The following is a 27,674-nucleotide window of genomic DNA, read 5'->3' as shown; positions in this document are numbered from 1 at the left end:
TGCCTGAAGTTGATTGGATTGCTCAACCAGACTGAAAACCCAGAGGGGTAGGAGGAAATTTCCTCTGGCCCTACAACTACAAAATTATTGCTGCAGCCTGAGTTTGATCCCTGGGCAGGGAGCTGACCCACATGGCACAGCAGACTTCTCATGTCTCATTTGCTGCTCCCCTCAGCAGTATATTTCAGTTAATCAGCCTGTTCTGCTCTCTACTCTGTTTCTGGCAATTCTTCTCATCCCTCCCCACACCTCTGGCCTACATGCCAGCTCATCTGTGCAAAAATACATAAATGAATCTTTAAAATAAAATTTAAAAAAAGGTTTTTCAATTAAATTGACCATCATTGAAATCCTCTATTATGTGAGCTGTAACTCCAAGTAAGTTTTGATTTCTTACCTATGAAACAGAAATAATATTATTTTCCATGAATAAAATAGAGGACACTCGTTGCTATTTTCCCTTAGCATCCTTCCCCCACCTCATGCAACAAGATGACTGGCTGTAATGTGAGATCTACCTACTCTTATTTTCAGAAATGTTTTAGCGGCAGATGAATTTCTTCCTGCCCCTCTGGGTTCTTCTCCATCTGGTTGAGCAATTCAATAAACATCAGGTAGGTTAATACAAGAAACGAACAAAATTAATGATATGTGTATGGAGAATCTCCATGGGCATAGATTCTGAGGTAAATGGGGCAAAATGAGGGCCATATATCCTGAGCTAGGGAATGGGATGGGCCTGGGACTTCAAGGGTAGAAGAGAGGGACTCATGATGAGATAAAGGTGATTGATTTGATGAACTCCAGATGCTTTGTAACTAGATGTTTGCTTATTAAAATATGTTGACAGGTTTCTCCAGTTGAAAGCTTATTTCTGGTAAAAATCATAAATCTGGGTAATATTCCAAATTTTCAATCATCATTGTGGTAAACAAGGAAGTGGTAAACATTTCTTAGGAGCTTACAGGGCCTCAATTGACCTCAGAGCAAAATAATCCACATGCCAAAATGACACAGCTTGAAAAGATTTATCTGCACATCTTGGGGAGGCCTGTACTTCAATATGCTTGGATGAGATTGTGTCCCCACCCTGCAAAGAGGTCTTCCAGGTGATTGACTCTGTCTCTAGACATCTACAATGACTGACTCAGGGGTGGGTCTGTGACCCAATCATGTCAACCAGAGCTTGAGAGCTAAACACCAAATCTTTTTTATAAATATTTATTTATTTATGCATACAGAGCTGAGGTACAGGCCAGAGGTGCAGGGATGGTAAGTGGATCACCACAGACAGAGTGGGGAGCAGAACAGGCCAACCAACAAAGTACACTGCTGAGGGGAGCAGTGGGCAGTCAGGGGAGGTCTGCCACACCATGTGGGTCACCTCTGGATGAGGATTGAATTGATGCTCAAGTGGCTTTAGCTTCTTAGTGCTATGCTTTAACCTGCTGTGCCACCAGGGAGGGCCCATATTTTTATTTGTGTGCATATTTTTCTGTCCATGGGCTGCGAAACTAGTCTGGGATATAGTTTAGAATTTCTATATGCCTCATGACAACTCAGAAGATTCTGTAACTATGAAACACTGAAGGGAGGCTGAAGATGAAGCTCTCATGGCAAGAGGCAGAGTGAAGAGATACAGAGAAGGGGAGTCATTAGGGCTTTAAGTCCTTGTTGACAACAGTGCCTGACATCAGCCATGCTGTAGGACTTTGGTTAAGTGACTGTCAGGAATGGGTAAATTACACTATTTATGCAATAACAAATCCTCCCCGAAGCTCAGGGGAGGATAAAAATAAAATTTTGTGTCTCACACTATCTGGGCTAGCTACAAACTGTACTAGATTTTTAAAATTTCATACAGCTATTAATACTTTTTTATCTTCTAATTTATACCTAATATACAAATAAGTGAAGCTAACATTATCTCATGTGAACTAATGAAACCAGTGACTTACACAAATTGGTCTAGAAACAATGCATGTCAAGACACAAGTAAAGGCTAATTGGCTCTGATCACTCAGTGTTTCTTCTTTCTGGAATGTTTTTGATTATTGTTTAATACTAAGTCTTAGCATGATGGAGACATATCTGTCTGGAAAATGAGCAGTTGTTGTAAGAGAGGAAAAGAGAATAGGTAAAATAAGTACTGGCTTCTAAACTATCGATCTAGCATTTGCTTCCTTTTGCATATCTGGGGACAGAACAAATTCATATACTCAAGCTTGGTGTCCAAGTGTGGAGAACACCACAAATCACTTTAAGTATAATAATGCAACATACCAGTAAGTTGCTCAAATAAGCTTAGGTCATATTTTCTGTCACTTGCAAAAAAAAAAAAGAACTAAATTATGTATTTTATATAAATTAGTCAATACATGGTGAACAGTTAGTAAGTGGGAGCTGTTATTTCCAAGTATACATAACACAGATGAATTGAAAATTAAATCTCTCTCAAACAATAAAAATGCATTCAGTTTCATTAATTTAACTTTTAGCCACTTGTTAACATTTACAAAATTCTTTTTAGGTGGCAGGCACAGTGCTAGGTAGTGGGGACAGAAAATGAATATATTTATTTAAATTTTCCGATAGATTTTTTAAAAAGATTTATTTATTTATGCATACAGAACTGGGGTTCAGGCCAGAGGTGCAGGGGCAGTGAGAGGATTCAGCAGAGACAGAGCCGGGAGCAGAACAAGCCGACTGACAAAGTACACTGCTGAGGGGAGCAGCAGGCAGGTCAGGAGAGGTCTGCCATGCCATGTGGATCACCTCTGGGGCAGGAATCGAACTCATACTGAAGTGGCTTTAGCTTCTCAGGGCTGTGCTTTAACCCGCTGCGCCACCAGGGCGGGCCCCCAATAGATTTTTTATAAACAAAATATGTGAGAGCTCAATGACTTATGCTGAAGAAATCAAACTCTGAGAGTTTATAGCTGAGGAAGAAAATAAATATTTAGGATACTTAGAAAACTGTTGCAGGACCTACCTGTTGGTGCAGGAGTTAAAAAGTCTAAGCATTATCAAGCTATCACCACTGTGAATAAATTCAATTCCCCTACCCTCTCCTCCAGGGAGCAGACTCCTCCTGTCTGGCCTGCTGCTTCCCCTCAGCAATATGTTTCAGTAGCTCCATCTATTCTTATCCCCACTCTGTCTCTGGTGAATCCTTTCATCACTACACCTCTGGCTTACACCCCATCTCTTGCATTCATAAATACACATGTTTAACAGAGTTGCTAAGATGTCCCCACACCAGATGTCCTGGGGTGAGGGCAACAGAGGACTGTGGGGCAGCCCCCAGGATTCAGTCTTCAGGATTTCATGTCTTCAGTAAGTCCAGGTCAGTGATTTCTGCCCCTACCATGCCAATCTTCCAGAAGGCTTTTTCAGGTCTCTGAAGTACTCCAAAAAAGCTTCCAGCAACCAACCTCAGAAAAGAAAAGTTCGGGGGCTTTGCAAGTAACAAGCAACTAAAACTGTTCCTAGTTTTTTTTGCTGTTACAGCCTGTCAGGGAAGGTGAAGACCTGGAGTCGGGAGCCTGGCTGAGCTGTGAGTGCGGCCATTTGTCAGTTTGTTTAGCCACTGCAGCTGCTGTTTTGAGTGTTGCTTGTCTCCTGCTCTATGGGGGCATCTTGGCAGCTCCACTAAACATCTCCTGTTGCTAAACATCTCCTGTTGTGTCTTCTGTTGCCTTTGAGAGTTGAAACCTGGCCTTCAGTCGGGCTTCCACGTGCTCCATGTCTGCACTGATGGGAAGACACCATCTTGGGAGTCTCCACATCCTCAATGGTGGGAAGATGCCATCTTAGGATCATTGGTGTTTAAGACTTAAAACAATGGATACTGGGCACTCCCTGGTGGCACAACAGGTTAAAGCACAACACTAAGAAACTAAAGCTACGACAGCATGTGTTTGATCCCCACCTGCCCCAGAGGTGACCACATGGCGTGGCAGACCTCTCCTGACCCTCCCACTGCTCCTCTCAGCAGTATACTTTGTGATCTGCCTGTTCTGCTCCCCACTCTATCTGTGGTGAAGGTTCTCTCCACTCCTGCACCTCTGGCCTGTACCCCAGTTCTGTATGCATAAATAAATAAATCTTTTTTAAAAAATTAAATAAAAAAAAAAAAGGATACTGCTTTGGATGAGGTAAATGGCCACTTTTGGCCTCAGTAACTCTTTGCTTCTCCCCAGTTTGTTAAATCCCATTATTGGTGTTCTCTAAACCTGAGTAGTCTTGCAATTGTGCACACAGGTGAAGAACTCAGATGGTAACTGGTAAACTATTTGGCCCGTTTTAGTGCCTCTCACTGACCTGTATCATAAATAAAACAATACTGATGATGGTCAACTTTTCAGTCATCGGTGACCTCCACTTTGCCAAATCTAAAGAACTGCACACAACCCTTATCCTTCTCCACAGCCATTGACAGAGTTGATAGGTTCCTCATGCATGCTTCACTGGCTTGGGCATTCCACTCCTCCTGAATTTCCTCTTAAGATTAGCTCTTGGGTTTTAGCCACTCTCACTTCTTGGATCCCCTCATTCAGCCATCTGGTTTAAGTATCAAGTCTGAAGTTAGTGACTCCATTGTGACTTCTCTCCACTACAAAATGGTTGATGTGCTTTCACTTCTATTACAAACATCTTACTGTTATTATCAGATTGGCTTATGGTCCACCTTCCCAAATTAGCACCTCCCTCAGTTTCCCCATCTGTTGTGTACTGATTTCAGATTTCAAATTCATATTTTAAAACCTTGTTTTGGATGGTTTGAACTTGTTTTGAATAAATTGCTTCAATAAAAATGTTTTTATTTTATTTTTTAAGATGTGTGTGTGTGTGGTGTGTGTGTGTGTGTCTATGTGTGTAGACTGGGATGTAGGCCAGTAGTATGAGAGGTAAGTGAATTCACTAGAGACATAGTGGGAAGCAGAGCAGATTTGCTGAAATACACTGTTAAGGGAAACCATGGATGGAACAAAAGAGGTCTTCTGAGTCATTTCAGGGTTAGCTCCCTGGCTGGGGATCAAACTATCAAACTCAGGCCATAGTGGTGATAGCACTGAGACTTAACCCGAGGCTACCAGGGAGGCACTAATGAAAATGTTTTAAAATTGGACATAAGGAATTTCTTCTCAATATGAACATGTGCAGAGTAATATCAGCAATAATGTTAAGCTCCTGAGTGCTTATCAACAGGAACATATGTATAGTAATGAAACTCATGATGCTACTAAGTGTTTATCAGTATGAACACACAGAGGACCATAAGTCACTGATACTATCACAGTGACAAGGGTGTCCACCGTGCAGTGGACATTTATACGTTAAATACTGAAAGTTTATGAAATGTTTGGTCCAGGCAAAGCTACCCTCCTCTAACTATTTCTTCAAAGACCTTGAGGCAACAGCCATTCCTGCTGCAGTCTCTGCTACAGTGACAGCTAATCTTTGTAGGAAATGGGCAGCTGCCCCTAAGCTCTTACCTATAAACACAGTGCCTTCTCCCCCTCAGCACAAAGCTCTAGCAACAAAACACTTGTACTTTGACCTGGGAAGTGGACATTAATCCCTGATTGGCTTAGTAAAAAGCCCGAGTACCAACCAGAAAGATACTATAGGGGAGAAGGAAATGTCCTTCTCTCCTAGGTTCTTCTTGGACTGAGTGAGTAATCAGAGCAACATCAGACAGATTAGCAGGAGAAAAAAATCAATTTAATTGTTTATTTATAGGAAATCTACTTTGATTATGAGGATTTTATTTTTCAGTAGGAAAAGAAGGGTATATATCCTGTGCTAGGGACTCAATAGGGCCCAAGGCTCAAAAGAGAGAAGAGGAGGCTCACATGATATGACCAAGAAAGCCAGATGCTCATTAACTACGTTATGGTCCTGACATAGAGGGTTTTCTCTGATAGAGTCATTTCTGGAGCTAATCCTAAATCTGGGTAAAACCCTTCATTTTCATTCATCTAGGTAGCTAAGGAGATGGTAATAGTTTCTCTTGAGCCTATAAGGTTTCAAATGACCTTAGCTTGAAATAATCTGCATGCTGTAGTGACAAGTCTTGATGGAGACTGTTCTGAGATCTTTTCAGTACGCCTCAGCTCAATGTGGGCTTTATTTCTCTCTCTCTCTCTCTCTCTCTCTCTCTCACACACACACACACACACACACACACACACACACACACACACCACATTCCCTACCTGCATCAGTGGTGCAATTGATCTATTATTTTGTGGATCCTGTTATATTTGTACCAGCCTATTGAGAGATTATTTTATATGCTATTGGTTTGTGTTATTACAACACTGCATATCCCATGGGACCTGTGCTAAATCAATTACTGACAAAGACAGTTACAGTGCTCAGTCTCTGAGCAATAATTTGAGTTCCCTGCAATAAAACACTATCCAAGTGGCCCTCCCTGGTGGTGCAGCGGGTTAAAGCACAGCACTGAGAATCTAAAGCTGCTTCCGCATGAGTTCGATTCCCGCCTGCCCCGGAGGTGACCACATGGCGTGGCAGACCTCTCCTGACCCGCCACCCGCTGCTCCCCTCAGCAGTGTACTTCGTCCATCTGCCTGTTCTGTTTCCCACTCTATCTCTGGTGAAGCCTCTCGCCGCCCCTGAGCCTCTGGCCTGTACCCCAGTTCTGTATGCACAAATAAATAAATCTTTAAAAAAAAAAAAAACACTATCCAAGTGATGGGTATCACTGTTCACCAGTGCTTGGGCCAACCTTGCAGTAATCCTAATCCCTTTTTCTTTCCTCTCACTTCCTGTCCATTGGCAAATCTGCAGACTTCACTTGAAAACATCTTGAATCTGACAATGTTCTCTTCTCCTCCCCTCTCTTTATCACCTAAGTTCCCACACCTTCCTTTGGGCCTAGACAACCCCAGCGGTAACCACGATGATTCTTTCCATATGGATCATGTCCACTTCTCTGTTCAGGGCCTTCCAACTGCTCTCTGTTACCTCTGCCCCTAGATATGATGCAGCTCCTCACTGTCCATGTCCTCCTCTGCTCTCTGCTCAGTTACCACTTCATCAGAGTTCTTCCCTAATACCTTGCCCAAAATATTACTAATTCCTTCTCCCCTTACTGTTTTATATTTCTGTACTGTTTTATTCTTCCCCATTGTGCAATTTTATAATTAGTATTTATCAGCTTTAAATAGGAGAATGTAGGCCCTCCCTGGTGGCGCAGTGGGTTAGAGCACAGTACTAAGAAGCTAAAGCCACTTCCGCGTGAGTTCAATACCGTTCTGCTCCCCACTCCGTCTCTGGTGAATCCTCTCACCCTCCGCATCTCTGGTCTGTACCCCAGTTCTGTATGAATAAATAAATAAATCTTAAAAAAAAATAGGAGAATGTAGAACACCATGAATATTTGTCTTTTCTTTTTCTCTTACTATTGCATTTCCAGTGCAAAACCAGCCTAAGAGAGTGTGGACAGGATGATGCATTTACGAAGCATCATCTAGGCATTATTCTGACACTGTATGCACCTTCTAGGGACATGATTCTAACGTATTAGACTTGCATATTACTGTCCACATTGCATAGATATGTGGCTTCTAGCAGTAAATTCCACTTTTCATTCCTGGGCCCCTCACTTCTCCCCTTACTTTGTCTGTTTGATCGTTGCAAGTCAGGAGCAGGGAGGTGTCCAGTTGACGTAGGGCACCAGGGCAGAAATCCTGCCGTCGGGTTGGACCGCAACGTCATACTAGAGCCAGATCCAATCCGGTTAGAGAAATCAGCGCACCACCGCCGCCGGCCCCGAGAGCAGCGCTTTTGAAGAAACAGATGCAGGCAGGCGGAGAGATGTACTTTTGCTGGCGCGCGGGTTCTGGTGCGCTGGGGCACAGCAGAGTCGGGGGCCCAATCCGCCAGAATCTGCTGCAGGCGGCCAGCGGGGAGCGCCACTATCTGCTGCTGCACAGCGACGGCTCCATCTCCGCGTGCGGGGACAACAGTCAGGGCCAGCTGGGCCAGAAGGGTGTGCAGTCCAGGAAGCAGCCGGGTGAGCGCTGGGGCACTGGGACGCGCGGGAGTGCAGACTGGCGAGGGTGCTGGGAGCCCGCAGTCCTCCCGACCAAATGAGAGGGGCAGAAGGTGCTCTGGGATGCTGGGCGCGACCTCATCAGTTTCGTTTACCAGAAGCGCTCGGGGCTTGTTTCACTTTCCAGTTCCTCGGCAAAGCGAAACTGAGAGAGCTGCTAACCCAGGGCACTCCTCTGGCAAAGTTGGCGTCCCTCCCTCTCGCCTTTTGGGACCCATCTTTGAGCAGATCTCACGGTGTCATCGTTCAGATGCGCTCAGTGAGTTTGACAGCTGTAACGCTCTCAGAAATACCCTGAGACATCTTTTATCTTAAAATTAAAATATACGTAACAGCATTTTTACCGTTAATGGTTTTGTAGATCACCTATAATTCCACCACCCAAAGACAACTCCTAATATTTTGATTCATTTTCTTTTTGCCTTTCCCCGTTATGTGGCTAATCATTATAAAGATTATTTTCATTGTGCAGTTTTATATACGCAGTATTTATACAACTGTAAATTGCGTTTTCACGACACAGAATAATATCATAAATATTTTATTATGCATGTTTAAAGCTTTACTTTTCAGGCTTTGCGATTGCCATGATGTAATTTTTCTCCTTTTGGGGAAATTCGACTGATATAAGTAAACATTTGACCAGATTTCTCATTACTTGCTTAGAATAAATTCCAAAACATTTGTCCAGAAGGGAGAACCTTTCCTCTACCTGCTTAGGTCTTTTCCATGGGGGCATGCAAATTAAATAAAGACTCTTTTTGTCAAAGATTAATAATAGAAAAGGCAGTTTTGTTATTTTATGTGCACAGAAAGGCAGTGAAATGCAAGAAGTGGTTTGACTTGGAACTTATATAATTTCAACCAAAAAGAAAAAAAGGAGGGTGGGGCTTGGGTTTATAGGGCTGCGAAATCGTGGGGAAGTGATTTGAAAACATATGAAGGAAACTGGTGAAAAACAAGGCTACTTTAATCAAAGCTATTTATGCAAATTTATCTCCCTCCTGACTGTTGTGATAAAGTATGAAGCAATAACTTCACAAAGGGAAAATTGTGCCCTTCATTTAAGTAGATAAGGGAAGTACAGAGACCTTACAGAGACCTTTTCTTATGTCGGTTGATTCTCAATTGCTTTCAGAACAAAATAATTCTATGCTAAAGTAGCATGTTTGGATGGGGCATTTCCAGTTCCCTTTGGGGCAGAAATAAGGGCAACATCATACTAATATCAAATTGTTCTCTAGGAAAGTGGAGTGCTTCCTACCTGCATAGATTTATGAATCGCTGGATGTTCTTTTATTGTTGCATGGTTTGAAAATAAACCATTGAAAAGGATACGATCATAAAGAATCAGAAAAAAAACGTCAGGGTTAACATAAGCTTCAATCATAATGGTGTTCTTAACTCTAGTACCTCAGAGTACCTTCTAAAAACTCAGAGACAAACACTTTGGGAAAACAGAGTAGGTTGACTTGTAGGCAGATGTGGTCAGATTATTATTTGCAGTCATATTTGACCCACTTAGGGGCATAGTACAGCATATGTGTAAGGAACTGGCATCTGTCCTTTTATAGTTTTCCCCTTTGCAGGGCAGTTACTATCCTTATTGTCCAGGGTTGGGGACCCAAAAGAAGAGAGTGGAGGTGATCATCTTCTCTCAAGTTCTCTTTAGTTTTTGCTGGATTTTGCTACTGTTGTCAGAGAGAAACAAGAGTCACAGTCTCTGGTGTCCCCAGAGACACCCTGTATTCATGATTACATTCCCATAAAAACAGTATAATACACATTTAACTTCTTTGCACCTTAGCTCTCGATTTAAAAGTCCATTGGAAGAGATAGAAATTCAAATGATTCTTCTGTTTTGAAGATGAGTACTGTCTTAAACTTGTTTTTTATTTTGTTTTTATTCCTAAAGCACCAATTCAGGCATTTGAAACTCTATGTATTGGTTTTGTGAGCTGTGGAAAGGAACACTCTCTGGCTGTCTGTCAAAAAGGAAGGGTCTTTGCATGGGGAGCTGGTTCCGAAGGTCAGCTTGGGACTGGAGAATATAAGGAAATAAGCTTTATACCTATGTAAGTAATTCAATTCATTCATTCAGTCATTCAGTCAATATTTCTTAGTTCTATCTGTCTCAGGCACAGTATAAGATGGCAGGGTATAAAGATGATTATGACAAACATAGTCTGCAAACTCAAGGATTACAGTGTATTAAAGGAGGAAGAGGCAATTTACAGCACCATTATTTAATTAGAGAACAATGAAGGAGATTGGTGGGATGAAATGAGATGTGTGTTGTTTGTGCTCTTTGCTCTCTCTAGCATAAGTTTTTCTATTGGAAATAACTGTGGAGACCTACTTGAAACCTCAGAGTTGGTATGAAAATGAAAATGAAAATGAAAATGAAAACATCTGAACTACAAAAGATACAGAAAGATATCTCTCATCTTAAAGCTTCACCTGTTGAATAAAATAGAGACTTCCAAATACAGCTGCACTAACCCTCCTGAGGGTGAGCTTTCCTCTGAATTCAGCTACTATGAAGCCAGATTGGCAAATTTGCTCCCAAAAAACCCATCGAACCATCTATACTCTCCCACTCCAGTCCTTAAAAACCCTCTTTATACTAAGTTGATATAAATAACCATGTATTCAGACCATTCTACAAGTTTTCCATTCCTGGGAACTCTCATATGCATTTGGAAATAAACTTTGATTTTCCTCCAATCATCTGTGTCCCTAGTGATTGGACCCAAGTTAGAAGAGGAGTTTTTTTCTCAACACAATCTTGTCACTAGTCATAAACCACCGAATCTTAGTATTTTACTTAGTAAAATGGCGGGGAGTTGGAGGGAAGGGAGGAAATATCTTCAAAAATGACTTTGAGCAGCAAAGAATATATGACAGCTTGAATAGTGCATTCATGAACTTCACACTTTGGGAATTTTCAAAAGCACATTTTTTGATACTGAGAAATTACCAAATCTTGTTGCCTTCTCCAATATGAAATTATATGAGAGATGAAATTATCTCTTATCATTGAACATGGAATGAAAAGACCAAGGTTTGAGTCTAGTGCTATGAATTTATACCTGTGTGACTTTTTTCAGTTCTATTAAATTCAAGCATATGAAATTGCCAATTTTTTTTTATTCACACAAATTGCAACTTAATGGGATTCAATCTGATGGTTTCTTTTTTTCTCACAGGGTTTAAGCTAGTTGTTCTATATTATTTTCTATAAAGTCCTATGCTACCTATATATATGAAGACATTATTTTTCTTTTAGGTCAATAAGGATAAGATGAAAGCTAGTGATTTTATAATGCATTAGAAGTTCAGCTAAAGGCATTTTGCATTATATAGTCTTTTGGATTCACCATGGTACCTTTTGTGCATGTGGTTGTTATATTAAAAACAGTTTGGAGGTTTTGGAATAAACATACTACAGAAATCAAGAAAATAAAATTGTTTCCCTAATCAAATGTATTACCTGGGATAGTTTTATTTGTATCTACTTGGTGACCCACTCTAAAGAAGAATTAATAATTTTTTCCCTTTTCATTACAGGAAGGTAAAATTTCTCACTGATATAAAAATAATACAGGTTTCCTGTGGACATCACCACTCCCTGGCATTATCAGAAGGTATGAAAGTCTTTTTAGGGCTCCTAAGTGTGATAAGGAAATAACATTTCAATAGAAATGATATCTTATGATTTTTTCCTAAGATTTATTTTTTATGTGTTTATGCATACAAGAACTGGGGTGTAGGTCAGAGGTAGCAGGGTAAGAGGATTCACCAAAGACAGAGTGGGGAGCAGAACAGGTGGATTGACTGAAATACACTACTGAGGGGACCAGCAGGTCAGACAGGAGAGCTCTGATGCCGTCTGGGTCAGTTCCTTGGCTACTAATGGGCTGCAGTGGCTAGTGACAGGTTCATTGTTCTGAGAATTAACCCTTTGCACCACCAGGAAGACCCTACCTGTTGAATTTTAACTTATTTGGGTTCATTTTAACACCTTTGGAAGTTTTTAACTCTTCAGATCTTACAAAATATGTTGCTTTTTATATTTCTTTTTCAACTTCCTTTGTTCTTATTATGCTCTAGGTAGTGCATAATTCATATCTCATTGCCATAAAATGGCCATCACTGTTCACCTGGCCTGATTGCTGACTCAGAATCGCTCTATTGCCAGCACTTCACTTTTTATGCTGAATCATTTGTCTACACTGGCAAACTCAGTGTTTGTCTTTTTCCCTCCAATGAGCGAGAGAAAATCAAGATGACAAAATCATGACTGTTTTTGTCTGTTAACATCCCCCATTCTTTATCTATCTTCTCTCCAAATGTCAAGGAGGGAAATCTCTTGATGCTGTCCCTTAAGTCTTTTATGTTATCTCTATTTCTTAAAGTTGTTGTTGTTGTTGTTGTTGTTGTTTGGTCTAAGAAAGAAAATACCTAATGGTTTCACTCATAGCAGGAACATAAAAGGGCTGGGGGTGGGGGGGGCGGGAATAATAATAATGAACAACTATATACCAGAGACATTTTACCGGGGTGGAGAGGGGAATGGGATCAAAAATGGGGGCGGGGGGAGTGCACGGGGACGATGGTGATGGTACAAGGGTGATTTGGTGATGGGAAGACCTTGGGGATTACAACTGAAATGAAAAAAAAGCACAAAATGATGTAAACATAAACTATTATAATAAAATAAATAAATAAGTAGGCTCTACCTGGTGGCGCAATGGATTAGGACACAGCACAGCAAGCTAGCCTCATCCGCTTCAGTGCCAGTTCTATCCCCAGTCCCGGGAGGTGATCTACACAGCACAGCAGACCTCTCCTGACCCACCTGCTGCTCCCCTCAGCAGTGAACTTTGTGGATCTGCCTGTTCTGCTCTGCCTGGTCTGCTCCCCACTCTGTCCCTAGCGAATCTTCTCACTGCTCCTGTACCTCTGGCTTGTACCCCAGTTCTGTATGTCTAAATAAATAAATAAATGTCTAATAAATAAATAAATAAATTCAAAAGTAAAGAAAAAAAGTAGTTCTTTTTTGGTCCTTTTCGATGTTTCACTGTGGTATCTTTCCCCTTGCTGATTCTTTCCTCTCAAGTCTGCGGTTGAGTAACTGAAAGAAAACAGTTGCCCTTAACTTGGAGAGAGAAAAAGTAGGTGGGATTTGTTGGAACACAACACTTTAGAAGATGATCTCTTGGGCATCCTCCTTATCTTTCATTAGAATACCTTAGTCTCCTTTATCACTGTTATGCTTTAAAGATTTTTAGAATTAGGTTGGTATTTTCTACTTTAATTTCCATTGTGTGTACAATTCTGAATTTCTCTATTTTTTTGCAGATGGTCAAGTGTTTTCATGGGGAAACAACAAATATGGGCAGCTGGGCCTGAAGATGGATCTCCCCTCCCAAGCTACCCCACAAAGGGTGAGATCCCTCCTGGGGATCCCTGTTACTCAGGTAGCTGCAGGAGGGAACCACAGTTTTGCCCTCTCTCTCTCCGGCACTTCATTTGGCTGGGGATGGAACAATGCAGGGCAACTGAGCCTCAGCGGGAATGAAACCCCAGGTAACAGTCTGTAGTAAAGCATGATTTCTTTTTAGCTGGAAGATCAGTTCTGCAAAGGACAGTCTGAAGCTTAGAAGGATGGTTTCAAAACTTTGAAACCATTTGAAATTGGGCAGCGGGGAGGTATATTCATTTTTTAAATTGCTGTGAAACAAATTATTGCAAACTTAGTGACTCAAAATAACACAGATTTGTTATCTATTACTTCTGATAGTTGAATGTCTTATTTTATGGTCTCAATAGATTACAATAAAGGTTCTGGAAGAAAAACTGTTTTTTGATTTTATTTTGTCTTTTCCAGTTTCTTGAAACTGCCTGCATGTTTAAAAATGATATAATAGTTTATTTTTGCATCATTTTGTGCCTTTTTCCACCTCAGTTGTAATCCCCATGGGTTTCCCATCACCAAATCACCCGTGTGCCATCACCACAGCCCAGTGCATTTCCCTCTCCCAACCGTTTTTGAACACATTCCCCACTCCACCCCAGTAAAATGTCTCTGGTATATAGTTGCTCATTATTATTACTATTTTCTCCCCTAGTCCTTTATACAAAGCTGCCTGCATTTTTTACTTAAAGTCTCATTTATTCTTCAAAGTCAATAATAAGAGGCCTTAGGGAGGCCATTATTCCTCTGCCATAAGGACATGTTTTCAATGCCAGGTCAAACCCATGCCAATTAAATCAGAATGTGTAGTGATTCCAAGGACAGCAAAGTTTGGGAAGCACTGGATAGAGGATTTTGGGCAGTAGGAGAGACAACTGGTGTCTTTAATAATCTTTAAAACAAAACTACTTATGAATTCTACCACTCATCCCCCTGACTTCTGTTAAATTCTCTGGATTTGACAACATGTATTTAACAGCTGTTATCTACCATACACTGCAGAGTCTTTAGTTCTCCTTTTATTAAATTCTATTAACTAAGTGGGTCTTTTATTTTCTCACTTATTACAAATTTGCATTAATTTATGTACCACGTGACATTAAGTGAATAAATATGATGCCAATGTTATTCAAATGAGGGTCTTAAAGTATAAGGTAATTGTCTTTGACATTTCAGACTAGTTTCCAGAAATAAATGCTAAAGGATTGCTTTTCTCAGTTTTTAAAAAAGCGGGGCTAATTACCTATTTTATAATATATCTGATTGTTTGCTTTATAAATCATGTTGATGAAGTATAAAAATATTACAAATGTATACAATATAAAAATTCATGAAATCTGAAACTGCTTCTTATACTGTAGACATCCGCTTGCTTTCAGCAGATCAAAGCCCCAAGCCTGTTTTGATTGGTGCACTGAGGAATCTCTGTGTGACTTACATCAGCTGTGGCTATGAGCACACTGCTGTGCTGACTGAGGTAATCCAAGAGGCTTCACAATTTTTTTTAAATCCCAGAAAAAATATAATGCAAGGCATGTGGACTGATTATTGTTGAGAGCAAGACATGTGTCAGTATCTCAAGACAGCCATTCTATTAGCAAATACCTCTTGAGGAGAAATTAACCCCATAGAAACGTGACATTTTCAAGGTTGTATAACAAAAGCTAATGCTGAGTTCAGGAAATATTTTCAGATACTTAGTAAATTAGAATTGAAGGTAACCCTTTTAGGGTTATTCATTCATAATGTATTTCTATGGATGAAATTATGATGGAGGCAACAAAGTCTTTTTCTTTTAAGAATTATTTATTTATGCATACAAGAACTGGGATACAGGCCAGAGGTATGGGGGTGAAAGGATTTACCCAGAAAGAGAGTGGGGAGCAGGACAGGCAGATTGACTGAAATGCACTGCTGAAGGGAGCAGTGGGTGAGGCAGGAACAGTTTGCCACGCCACCTCCTGGGGTCTCCTCCCTGGCCAGGTATCGAACTGGTGCTACAGTGGCTGCAGAGAGATTCACAGTACTGTGCTTTAACCTGTTGTCTCATCAGGGAGGGCCTGACCAAGTAATTTTTATTGTTTTCAATAGCCCAGTTTTACAGACTGGAACATACATTGTTCCACATCTTGCATGGCACATTTATGACCCGGCTTCCCCAGTGCTTTCTTTTTCTTACTTTTGCTAGCAGTACAGTAAATTCCATAGGAATCGGCTTGAAAAAAACTATTTGTGTAGATGAAATATTTATTTAAAAACTAAGTATCTAAAAATAATTGTTTTGTTTTGTTTTTTTAAAGCAAATATGGACTATGTTATTCTTAGCCAGCAGGGGAAAGCTAGAGTTTGTTTTGTTTTTTTTTTTAAGATTTATTTATTTATGCATACAGAACTGGGGTACAGGCCAAAAGTGTAGGGGTGTAAGAGGATTCACCAGAGACAAAGCAGGGAGCAGAACATGCAGGTTGACAAAGTACACTGTTGAGGGGAGCAGCAGGTGAGACAGGAGAGGTCTGCTGCACCATGTGGGTCACCTCCCTGGCTGGGGATCAAACTTGTGCTGCAGTGGCTGCAGATAGCTTCCTATTTGTGTATAATTTATATTTCACTTAGACTGTAATAACTCTATTATGGTAACTGATCCTTTAAATTTTAGTTCCTTTTTTTTTAACCTGAAATTAATCTGATTCTTATTATTTTAAACAGAAGAGGAGAGTGTTCACATTTGGAGACAATAGCTATGGACAGCTAGGCCACAGCTCCACTGAGGTGAAGAAAGGCCCACAACCTGTGGAAGGAATTGATGGCCTTGTTTCTCAGATCGATTGTGGAAGGTAACAGGCTGTATTTTTTAGGTTTTTAGTATGGGAAGTTTTTTTTTAAGATTTATTTATTTATGCATACAGGAACCTGGGCACAGGCCAGAGGTACAAGGGGCAGGGGTGGGGGTTGATGGGAGGACACACCAGAGACAGAATGGGGAGCAGAACAGGCAGAATGACAAAGTACAATGCTGAGGGGAGCAGCGGGCGGGTCAGGAGAGATCTGCGGAGCCATGTGGGTCACCTCTGGGACAAGGGATTGAACTCATGCTTCTGTGGAAAGCTTCACAATGCTGTGTTTTAACCCCCATACTACCAGGGACCTAAAGGATAAAAACCCTAAAATATGTAAATATTGTTTTTCTACATCATTTTCCTTTCGGTAAACTTATGTCTTTCAATATAATTTAATTCTCATTTAAACATTTTAAAATAGACATTGCATTTGTATAATAAGAATTTATTGGAGGCCTGGTCCCAAGAGTTAAGGGGTTAAGTCTTAGCACTATCAAACTATCACCAGCCACAGAAGCCGGAGTTGGATCCTAGCCGGAGAGCTAACTCACGTAAGGCACAGCAGAGCTCTCTTGTAGGCACAGCAGACCTCTCCTGTCTCTACCACTGCTCATCTCAGCAGTGTATTTCAGTATATCCATCTGTCTGCTCCCTATTCTGTCTCTGGTGAATCATCTCACCCCCCCCACCCACCACTGGCCTAGACCCCAGTTCTTGTATGCATAAAAAAATCTTGTATGCATAAAAATTATTAAAAATAATCTATTAGAAGTCTATTGTGTATAGCCCACCTTATTAGACACTAAAGGTGGGTGATAGGTTTATAACAAAAGTAACTGTGTTTGAGTTGATAAGACAAAATTAAGGTAATCTCATACGAATTAGAAGTTGTTATATATTTGAATACCTATGTAGAGTTTTATATAACTTATGTATTGGGGCACCTACTTTGAGTATTATCTACCCAATTGATTAAAAAAAAACTCAAAAGTGCTTGCATTTTAAAACATAAATGACAGAAACCACAATAAAAACCATTCTATCTTTCAGATTTGTGGATAGTTAGAAGTTAACACCTACCATATCACTTGATACCCTTTAACCCTGAAATTGTCATAAGGAATCTCTATTTTTAGTATAAGATAAATCTGCTATTTTGTGCTGAGTCATCTTTTTTTCCACAAAGAACAGAGTATCTTGCTCTTATTATATTTCTTCCTTCCTAAAGTTATCACACCCTTGCATATGTCTACACCACTGGCCAAGTAGTATCTTTTGGTCGTGGACCAAATTGCACAAGGAAACCAACTGGCCCAGAGGCCTCAACAGAAAACTCTGCCATCGGCTGCCTGATTTCTCCTCAGGGTATGTGTTTTCCCACTGACTCATGATTTTGTGTTAATTGCTCCCACTCAAGGAAAGTATTATTCAGCTTTCTTTCATAGAAGCTGTAGAACTATGGTTCTATTAGTGCTTTTATTTTAAATTGATGTATTGTGCACTGTTTTTTATTGAAATATGTAATCATTTCTGGAGTGTTAGATAAATATTGATAAAAGTTAAAATAATACAAAAGATCTTCAGTTGGTTACTCAGGCATCAGAAAAATACACCGCTATCTAGTAAATCAAACCTCTTGTCAAGTATAGCAACCAGGTTTTATTAAGCTAAGTGGACATTTGGAATATAATCTGAAAACATTATGCTCTTTGTAGTCAAAATCCATTACAAGGATATAAATTCCTAGGAAATAAGTAAAATTAGCATGCGAATACCTCAGATATTTTTAGTCTTAATTTTGTAAAGCAATCAGGTTTACAATAGAAGAATAATTTTTATAGTCATAAAATGGTATTTTATATATTTGTGTGTTTATAACTGTCTTTTAGATCTTGCGGGTGGTCAAGTCAAACACATTTTTGCTGGAACATATGCCAACTTTGTGACAGCTCATCAGGTATCTCTTACACTTTTTGTTTCCTTTAAAAATAATACTATGATATTCAAATTCTAAAGTAAGTAGAACCTCTGTTGGGATACTTTTTAGAGAACATAATGTACAATAATTCACACATCCTTACTTGGCTGCCTAATAGATGAGACCCGCAAATCTAAAATTATTATTTTTTTATTATTAAGTAAAATCATTAACAATAATAGTAACAGTAATAATTAATGTTAATAGTATGACAGTATGTTAGTACTTCAAAAGGGTTGACCCATTAACCCTTTTTTCAGTTTCAGTTGCTATTATTTTCTCCCTTGTACTGATGAAAAACTGTATTTTTCATCTTACCCAAAGTGGCAATTCAGAGGTGCTAAAATTTTTTCTTTTCTTAAAAAAAATTATTTTTATTTATGTATACAGAATTGGATATAGGTCAGAGGTGCAGGGGCAGTGAGAGGATTTACCAGAGACAGAGTAGGGGGCAGAACAGGTAGACTGACTGAAATACACTGCTGAGGGGTGCAGCGGGCAAGACAAGAAAAGTCTGTGCCACGTGGGTCACCTCCCTAGACAGGGATCAAACTCATGTTGCAGTGGCTGCAGAGAGACCAAGTACCCTGCTGAGGGGAGCAGCAGGCTGGTCAGGAGAGGTTCACTGTGCCATGTGGGTCACCTCTGGGGCAGGGGGTATTGAACTCATCCAGAAGTAGCCTTTAGCTTCTTAGTGTTGTGTTTTAACCCACTGTGCCACCAGGGAGGATCCTTAGTGCTGTGTTTTAACCCACTGTGCAACCAGGGAGGGCCCATATTGTGTTAGTTTTAAATAACATTGAGTAGTTATTTCACAACAAATAGGATCCTATCAGCTCTCTTCTGTTATTTGTAGACAAATAAGATAGATATAATCTTCCCCAACTCCAAGATTACCAATCCCTTATATAACAACTGGAGAAACTCCCTTTCCTTTCTGGCTCCATTAGAGTAGAAACAGCAGGAGATACAAAGCTTGCTGGGATCTGTAGTTTGCTGATTTATACAGGAATGTTCATTTTCTCTCTAGCCCCTGACCAAATTAAGGTAGCGTTATCACAATTGTATATAAACATGGTTCTCAAGAGTGTGGCCCCTGAACCTGGGAATTTATTAGATGCAAATTCTTGATCTCCACCCTTGATCAATTGAATCAAAAAATGTGGGGATGGATCCAACAATTTGTGTTTTAATGACATTACTTAGTGATTCTAATGAATGGTCAAGTTTAAGAAGTACTGATGTAAAAGTCTGTGGATGATTGAAGGGGAAAAAGAAACTAGTGTTTATTAAACACCACCTGCCACGATTCCACAGACTTCTTATATATAATATCATTTTCTCTTAACAAGAGCCCAAAAAATGTAGGTCTTGTTAGCTCACTTTTAATTTATAGTTGGAAAAATCCTTATTAATCACAAATTTGCTATTTTTAAGTGTACAGTTTAGTGCTCTTAGTTGTATTTATAATGTGGTACAACCATCACCACTATCCTTCCCAAAAGTTTTGTCAACGCTCCCCCCAAAAAAATCTGTAACCATTAAATAAATACCCCCAAACTGTCCATATCTCTTGTAACTTTCTGTTTATGAATTTCTTGTTCTATATATTTTATGTAGTGGAATCATATATGTCAACTTTTATCTGGCTTATTTTACTTAGCATAATGCTTTTAAAGTTCATTCTGGTTGCAGTATCAGAATTTCCTTCCTTTTGAATGATATTCTATTGCATTCCATAGATTGAAATATTCTACCTTCATCTGTTGGTGCTGTTGATGGATACTTTGGTTGTTTCCATCTTATTGGCTATTATGAACCATGCTGTAATCCATGTTTGCATACCATAACCTGCATAAGTCTCTGTTTTAGATTTTTCTGTTATCCCATTTTAATTTTTTCTAAAGATTTATTTATTTATTCATATGGAACTGGGGAACAGGCCAGAGGTGCAGGGGCGGTGAGAGGATTCACCAGAGACAGAGTGTGGAGCAGAACAGGCAGATCGACAAAGTACACTGCTGAAGGGAGCAGCGGGCGGGTCAGGAGAGGTCTGCCCTGCCATGTGGATCTCCTCCAGGGCAGGCGGGAATCGAACTCATGCAGAAGTGGCTTTAGCTTCTCAGTGCTGTGCTTTTTACCCGCTGCGCCACCAGGGAGGGCCCCCATTTTAATTTTTTTAAAGATTTCTTTATTTATGCATACAAGAACTGGAGTACAGGCCAGAGGTGCAGGGCCGGTAAGAGGATTCACCAGAGATAGAGTGGGGAGCAGAACAGGCAGATCTATGAAGTACATTGCTGAGAGGAACAGTGGGCGTGTCAGGAGAGTTCTTTGCCATGTGAGTTACCTATGGGCCAGGTGGGGATCAAACTCATGCTAAAGTTGCTTTAGCTTTGTAATGCTATGCTTTATTTAGCCTGCTCACCAACAGGGAGGGCCTCTTATCCCATTTTTAAGTGATAAAAGTCAGGCTCTGGCCAAATGACCAAGTCAGAAAATTGGACAGCCAATCCAGTCTATTACCCAACTTTCTCCTGCTGAAAGCCACTATCTGAGAGGGAAGGGCCTGTATACCTCCTCAGCTATTAGCGTCACTGAGTTACCAGTCAAGTTTGTGTGTGTGTTGTGTGTGTGTTTATTTTTCTGATCACTCTCTCTGTTTTCTGCTTGAAGAAAAGTTCCACAGATGTTTCCAAGAAAACCCTGCCAAAAATAAGCCGAATTAACCAGTCTCTGATAGAAAAATGGCTGGCGGTGAGAAAAAAAGCTGAACGAAAAGAGGCTGAGAGGTGACTCTATCTGATACATTTTAAGCCACTTTGGTTTATTTCTGAAATCTTGGTCATTTTATTCTTGGTAAAATCCTTGTTTGGCTTTGTTATGAAGGTATTTGCATTTTAACCATGATTCTCTTCTACTACCTCCTACTTTGAAGAAATTAGTGTTGTATTTATTCATTCATTGTTCATTTCACAGAAGTATATTGAACATATACAATATCCCAAGTACCTTGGTAGGTGAGGGAAGAAGATGAAGGAATCAGAGATGCTTTCTGTCTCAAAGGTCTTCATTATGGAAGACGATTTTGGATTTTGTTTAAACCTGCATGACTTGATAAATCACCTTGTCAGGCTTTGAGTGAGACTTAGCAGTAACCTACAAAACATACCCAGAATTTGGGAAACACTTAGGAGAGAATAATATTCACTAATAATGATTCTACCTAATCTGCTGGATATTCAGACACTAGACAAAAGAATGCATGTTTTATAGTATGTTGTGATTTAATTTTTGATATTACCTTCACAGTGAAATTAGAACAATATTTTCATCTGCTGCTTGTCTGACTGCAAGTTTTTTAAAGAAAAGGTAATATTTACATTCTTTTAAACTACTGCGGAATATTTAAAATGAAATATTTTGACTTAGTCTTTTTAATTTGTGAAGTGTTCACTTGGAAAGAAATCCAACATGTCATTCCATTAGTTGTTAAAGAATTCTTCCATTTTCTACTAGACCATTCATGGTAAATTGTAATTTCTAATTCACATTGTTTGCTTTTCTGTCCTGCCCTCCTGTCTTATCTGATCAGAAGGAGTGGTGTTTTTTCAGCATTCAGTCCTCAGTTCAATCTAACATTGTGTTCAAAATGAGAGGCCACGGTTGCACTTACCAGTTGATTGTAGTGGGACCAATAAGGAAAATAAATCCTATTTCTTTTATCTTTAGCTAGTCTTTTCTCTATAGAGGAAAGCCTAACTTCTCCCATATCTTATTTGACATTTGGCCTGATTCAGTAGTTTAAACAATTCTTTTGCTAAATGTTCAACATTTGGTCTTCTATTTCTTTTCCTCCCTCTATGCTACACAACACTGTGTGGCAAGTCTAAGGTGATAAACTCAGGCATACTAAAAAATTAACCTGAGCAACCATCATTGTAATGGGCAGATCCAAACCTGAAGTGTTTAAGGATACTGCTTCGATGGAATCTTGGGGAAAGACTTCTATAAAGATACAGAAGCTATTCTTACCTGGCAGGGGAGATACCATGATCACGAAGATACAGAAGCAAAGCAAGGAAAGCTTTTGATTGCTTACTTCTTGTAGCTAGTTGGTTATTTATGATAGCTTGTCTTTAGATTTTGATTAACTTAGAGGCTTACAGGCTTAGATTTGGGTTTGCTTATGCAAGCAAACCATCTTCGTAAAATGAGCTCCTTGTAAATTTGACAGTATATAAGGAAGGAGAAGGAGATATGCCAACATAAAGGGGCCCTTAGGTGGCCCTCTATTTTCACCTGAGGTCGGTGCCCTGCTGTTCTGTAATTCATTCAGGTGGTTCTTAGCCAAATCAGGTCCCACTCCTTCCTTGTTGATTTGGCCTGGGAAAGCTCACTGGTTTGCTAGTTGTTCCATATCTTGTACCTTTCCTGGCCACTAGGTGGCTCTAGCTTAACTCATTTGCAGGTATTCCTTGCTCCTACCAACCCGGCAGTGGCCCTTGCTGTTTTTAACCAGGCTGTAATCTCAGTGACTCCTCTGAGGGAGTGGAGAACTGTCAGATTGGAGAAGCCTGGAAAAGTTAAAAGGCATGGCTTCCTTCTGGCTGTTTATGAGGCTTGCCTTCCTTTTCTAGATATTCTTCAGCCAGAAAGGGAGGGACTATTATATAGTGTCCTAGTTTTTCTGTTCTCTAGCTTCAGCATAATCCTTATTATTTATAGACATATCTCTTCTATACTAAGACTATTTCAAAAATGAAAAGTATCCATGCCTACTTTCCATGAGTGTTAACCTCAAGCTTTGCTTTTAAAATAGCCGGTCTGTAAAGGAAAATGAATATGAGAAATTTAAAATACTTTGTTTCAATGCCTGTGTGTTTTAGTCCTAATTTTACAGTTGATTTGTTAATACAGCAAACTGTTCAGCAGAATATAGACTTCTCAGATATAACCAACACAACCCAGAGAAGCATTAGTCCTAGACAATGGTGGTGATGGGGAGATTGAGGGAGTGATTAGTACTGGAGGCAAAACGCAACCCTCCAAGATGAGTGGAAATATGGAGGCAGGGTTTTGTGGCCAAAGATTCAGATGACCTTAGGACACAGAATGTCTGTTAATGCTTTTATTAAAAAGTTAGAGTATATTCAGGAGTCCCTATATAATGAACAAATTAAATCATTTGCCTGACTTGGATAACCAAGTCATGTTAGCAAAACAGTGGAATCCCGAAGTAGTGCAAATGTTCCCAGGAAGGCAAGGGGCAGGTAGGGAATTTCAATTCTCAATGGGCAGGCTGATAAGGGAAAATGGATCTAGATCACAGCATATAAAATTTTACTGTTATTGCTGCCTAAATTTCTTGTAACTTCTTGTAACTACTCTAGGGATAATAAGCTGTTGACAACTCTTTTATTTCATTACCTACTCTCTTTTAGAAAGTGTATAACATTTTTTATGCCAAATGAATTATTTTGAAAGGAGGCAAACTTTAAGTTTGCATGTGATATGTAACAAATAAAACAATAATGATATATGTTCAGATAAATTCCTCCACATTTGTTTTGTAACTTTTTGCATATCTTGTATCCAAAGAGGGTCTAGAGAAATGCTTTCCAGTGATGTGGACTTGGAAATGGCAAGAGATACCTTCGAGAATTTAACAAAAAAGAAATGGATTTCTTCCCTGGTAATAACCAATGTTTACCTAAAAGAATAGAGCGATAGAATTTGTTTAGAGGAACCTATAGAGTTGCAGTTGAATTTTATTGTTACCTGAGAGGAAACTGATAGGGAAGAGGATTAGTGTTTATTGTGAGGCTACTATTATTAAGAGACTGTATTAAGTGGTGGCGTTTATTTTATTTTTGAAATTTAAAGGCATAGTATATAATAATATATTTCTTCCAATATGTAAGAAGCTATTTGTTGAGAGATAAATAATCACTAGCATGATATATGTAAAGTGCACTGGTTTAGAGAAGCAGAATTATCTTCTCCTGTATTGGGATTCTGAAAGCCTGTTTTCTAATTATAGATGATTTTTTAAAGATTGATTTATTTATTTATACAAGAACTGTGGTACAGGCCAGAGGTGCAGGGGGTGAGAAGATTCATCAAAGACAGGGAGGGGAACAGAACAGGGAGAACTACCGGAATATACTGCTGAGGGGAGCAGCGGGCAAGACAGGAGAGGTCTGCTGCATCATGTGGTCAACTTCCTGGCCAGGGATTGAACTCTTGCTTCAGTGACTGGGGATAGCTTCATAGTTCTGTGCTTTAACCTGTTGCACCACCAGGGAGGGCCCCTAATTTGAGATGAATTTCAATTCTAATTGAGATGGAATCTCTGCCTGTTTTCATTTCTTATCTCATTGGGTCACATTTTTTTTTTCTACTGTTACAGCAATTTCACAAAGAAACCAGATGGCACTCAGAGGTGCTGAGAGAGATTTATTCACCATACTGGTGATCTCAGGGGGATAGTTCCCAAAGGACTGAGCCCAAGCAACATGAGCTATGGGTTTTTATTCAGCTTGGGCAAAAAAGTAAGAGGAAATGGTAGTTTGCATACCCCAGATAAAGATCTGCTTTGTTTGCTGAGTTCAGCTGAACAGACATCAAGATGGGGTCAGGAAAGGGTGTTTAAAAGGAGGTATATGGTTACCTCAAGTAACAAAGGCTATTTTCAAGCCCCCTGATAATTTGACACTTCACTGTAAGTTGTTTGTAAGTTCTATTCCAGTACAATATTTTGTGATTCTGTGTTGTGTTAAGGAGAAAATTTTCCCCATTCCAACTTATGTATCCTTGTACAAATTTAGTTTCACTGATTCAGGAATACTCCATTAACAAAGAAGAGACTGGACAATAGATCACAGACAAAATGTTACATGGCAAGAAGGGCACCCCAGAACCCTCAAACCTACGTGCTCTAACTAAGTTCTGCCATCTGCCACATAAAGACAAACCATGTAAGACCTTTAATGGGAAGGAACTTTAGTGCAATTATTTAAAAAAAACAGGAAAAAAAATATAGTTCCAAATCAAGAACACACAGTTACCCATCCCCCTTGTGGGTAAAAGTCCACCCAAATGGGATTGGCCCAGAGCAAGGCCCAAAAACCCACCACAAGTCTAAAGCACCTTCCAGAGGGGACTCATAGAAAAGGGTCAGAAACAGCCAGACAAGTCTGGGAGGAAAAGAGCAAAATCAAAATCAAGATTAAAAACTGCCATAGTCAGGCCCTCCCTGGTGGCACACTGGGTTAAAGCACAGCACTAAGAAGCTTAAGTCACTTTCGCATGAGTTCAGTCCCCACCTGCCGTGGAGGAGATCCACATGGCGAGGCAGACCTCTCCTGGTCTGCCCACTGCACCCCCCAGCAGTGTACTTCCTTGATCTGCCTGTTCCACTCCCCGCTCTGTCTCTGGTGAATCCTCTCACCCTCTGCATCTCTGGCCTGTACCCCAGTTCCATATGAATAAATAAATAAATCTTTAAAAAAAAAAAAAACTGCCAAAGTCAACCTTCCCTTGGGTATCTCACCTACATCTGTTTCAACCAGTCCAAGGCAAAGAAGCAAGAGCTGCTGCTTCGAATGTCTGGCTGCTCCGTGTACCTCCCTCAGGTATCTGTCTGCATCCTGCTTCTTTCTTCAGTCTAGCCTTTTCCTTTTTCTACTCCCTGCTCAACTCTGCCTCCTTGAGTGGGGCAGGAACCTGGAAACTTCCCTTTTCCTGTGGACCACTTGTTACAAAAGGACAATAAAACTAGTGTAGTTCTGCTACAGAGTCTGGTGAGGGGCACCCCAGAACCCTCAAACCTGCCCAATCTAAATAAGTGTGCCATTTGCCATATCAAGACAAAATCTACTCTAGTAAGACCTTCAATGGAAAGAAACTTTAATACAATTAGTGTGTAGTACAGAAAAGACAAAGACTCTAGTTTTCAAATCAAGTGCCTGAAATTACCCATCCACTTGTGGGTAAATGCCCAGCCAAACAGGGTTGGCCCAAAGCAGGATCATTTAGGCCTAAAAGCCTGTCACAAGTTGAAGGCCCCTTCCAGTGGGGACCCATAGAAAAGGGTGAGAAACAATCAGACAGGTCTGGAAGGAAAAGAGCAACATCAAAATCAAGAAAAAGGCTGCCATTGTTAACCTCCTCACAAGTCTCTCACTCACATTTCACCAGTCCAGGACCAAGGTTCTTCTCATGTCGGCTCCCTGTGCCTCCCCATCTTTACCCATCCTTCCCTCCTTCCCCAGTCTCCTTTCTAGCCACTTCTTCTCCTTGCTCAGCTACACCCTCCTTTTGGTGGGGCTGGGAACCTGGAACCTCCCTTTTTCCAATTGTAACAGGACTGCCCTGTTACAATTTAAGAGGATATGGAAGCATTCTGATGAAAAGGTGCTCTGATAAGCAAAGGGAACAGGAAGGAGAAGAAAGAGCTTCATTGAGAAAACAAGTGGGACTTCTAGGGAAGAACTTAGCTTTTAGGAAGATGGAAGTATGACAACTTGTGATAATATTCATTTTTGAAATTTCTCATCCAAATCTTCCTGGCAGTGAAACCCATCTGCCTGCAAAAGGAATTATGCTGCTTCACAGTTGGGAGTTCTGCATCTAGTCAGATAAAGTGTGAGACTTCTTTGCCCATTAGCTGTATCTCAGGTGCCTTCAATTTTGTCACCTTTATATCCTTTTGGTATATATATTTTTTGGTTTGTCTGAGTGAGCTCCTATATTTGGAAAGGAAAGAGGAAGAGTGTTCCTGGAGATGCATTAGAGACTACATTTTTATTTTAAAGATGAAGTAAATGTTTTCAAGTATATTTTCAAAATAACTTTAGATGATATGGTAGTACACATTTCAAGGAGCTTTAATTTCACAGACTGATCCATGAAAAAGTTCTCTTAGTGAGAAAACATTGGCAGTACTGAGTCATCATGCACAATAGTAATCAAAGATTCTATGATGTCATCACCAAAAGAAAACTAGTTTTTCTTTTAAAAAAATTATTTATACATACAGGAACTGGAGTACAGGCCAGAGGTGTGGTGGGTGAGATAATTCACCAAAGACAGAGTGGGGAGCCGACCCAGCAGATTGACTGAAATACACTACTGAGGGGACCAGCGGGCAAGACAGGGGAGGTCTGCTGTGCCATGTGGGTCAGCTCCCTGGCTGGGACCTCTGCAAAGCTTTCTTCAGGGTGGCAAAGGCTCCTTCCTTCTGGAGTTCTCAGCCCTGGGGTCATGAAATCCTCCAGCTGATTTTTTCTG

The 27,674-nt window shown here is 40.1% G+C and overlaps 1 protein-coding gene across 4 annotated transcripts in view; it reads left to right on the top strand.

The window, feature by feature from the left end:
- The first annotated feature begins 7,810 nt into the window (after positions 1-7,810).
- Positions 7,811-27,674, top strand: part of HERC6 (HECT and RLD domain containing E3 ubiquitin protein ligase family member 6) — a 47,933-nt gene continuing 28,069 nt past the window's right edge. Inside the window, exons 1-12 of one of the 4 annotated variants that reach the window (XM_012724290.1) lie at positions 7,811-8,047; positions 10,002-10,161; positions 11,657-11,733; positions 13,451-13,678; positions 14,948-15,042; positions 16,272-16,399; positions 17,631-17,767; positions 18,292-18,359; positions 21,057-21,172; positions 21,693-21,752; positions 23,982-24,075; positions 25,955-26,017. In XM_012724290.1, coding sequence (XP_012579744.1) covers positions 7,831-8,047; positions 10,002-10,161; positions 11,657-11,733; positions 13,451-13,678; positions 14,948-15,042; positions 16,272-16,399; positions 17,631-17,767; positions 18,292-18,359; positions 21,057-21,172; positions 21,693-21,752; positions 23,982-24,075; positions 25,955-26,017 — 1,443 coding nt within the window. In that variant the 5' untranslated portion in view covers positions 7,811-7,830. Of the gene's footprint in view, positions 8,048-10,001; positions 10,162-11,656; positions 11,734-13,450; positions 13,679-14,944; positions 15,043-16,271; positions 16,400-17,630; positions 17,768-18,291; positions 18,360-21,056; positions 21,173-21,692; positions 21,753-23,981; positions 24,076-25,954; positions 26,018-27,674 lie in introns of all 4 variants that reach the window. The other 3 variants (XM_012724289.1, XM_012724288.1, XM_004681415.2) reach the window with 3 other exon arrangements.

Source organism: Condylura cristata, unplaced genomic scaffold (genome assembly GCF_000260355.1).
Source record: "Condylura cristata isolate star-nosed mole 26May11 unplaced genomic scaffold, ConCri1.0 scaffold00012, whole genome shotgun sequence".
Classification (NCBI taxonomy): domain Eukaryota; kingdom Metazoa; phylum Chordata; class Mammalia; order Eulipotyphla; family Talpidae; genus Condylura; species Condylura cristata.
Note: the sequence above shows the minus strand (reverse complement) of the source record. Positions and strands in the feature narration are given on the sequence as shown.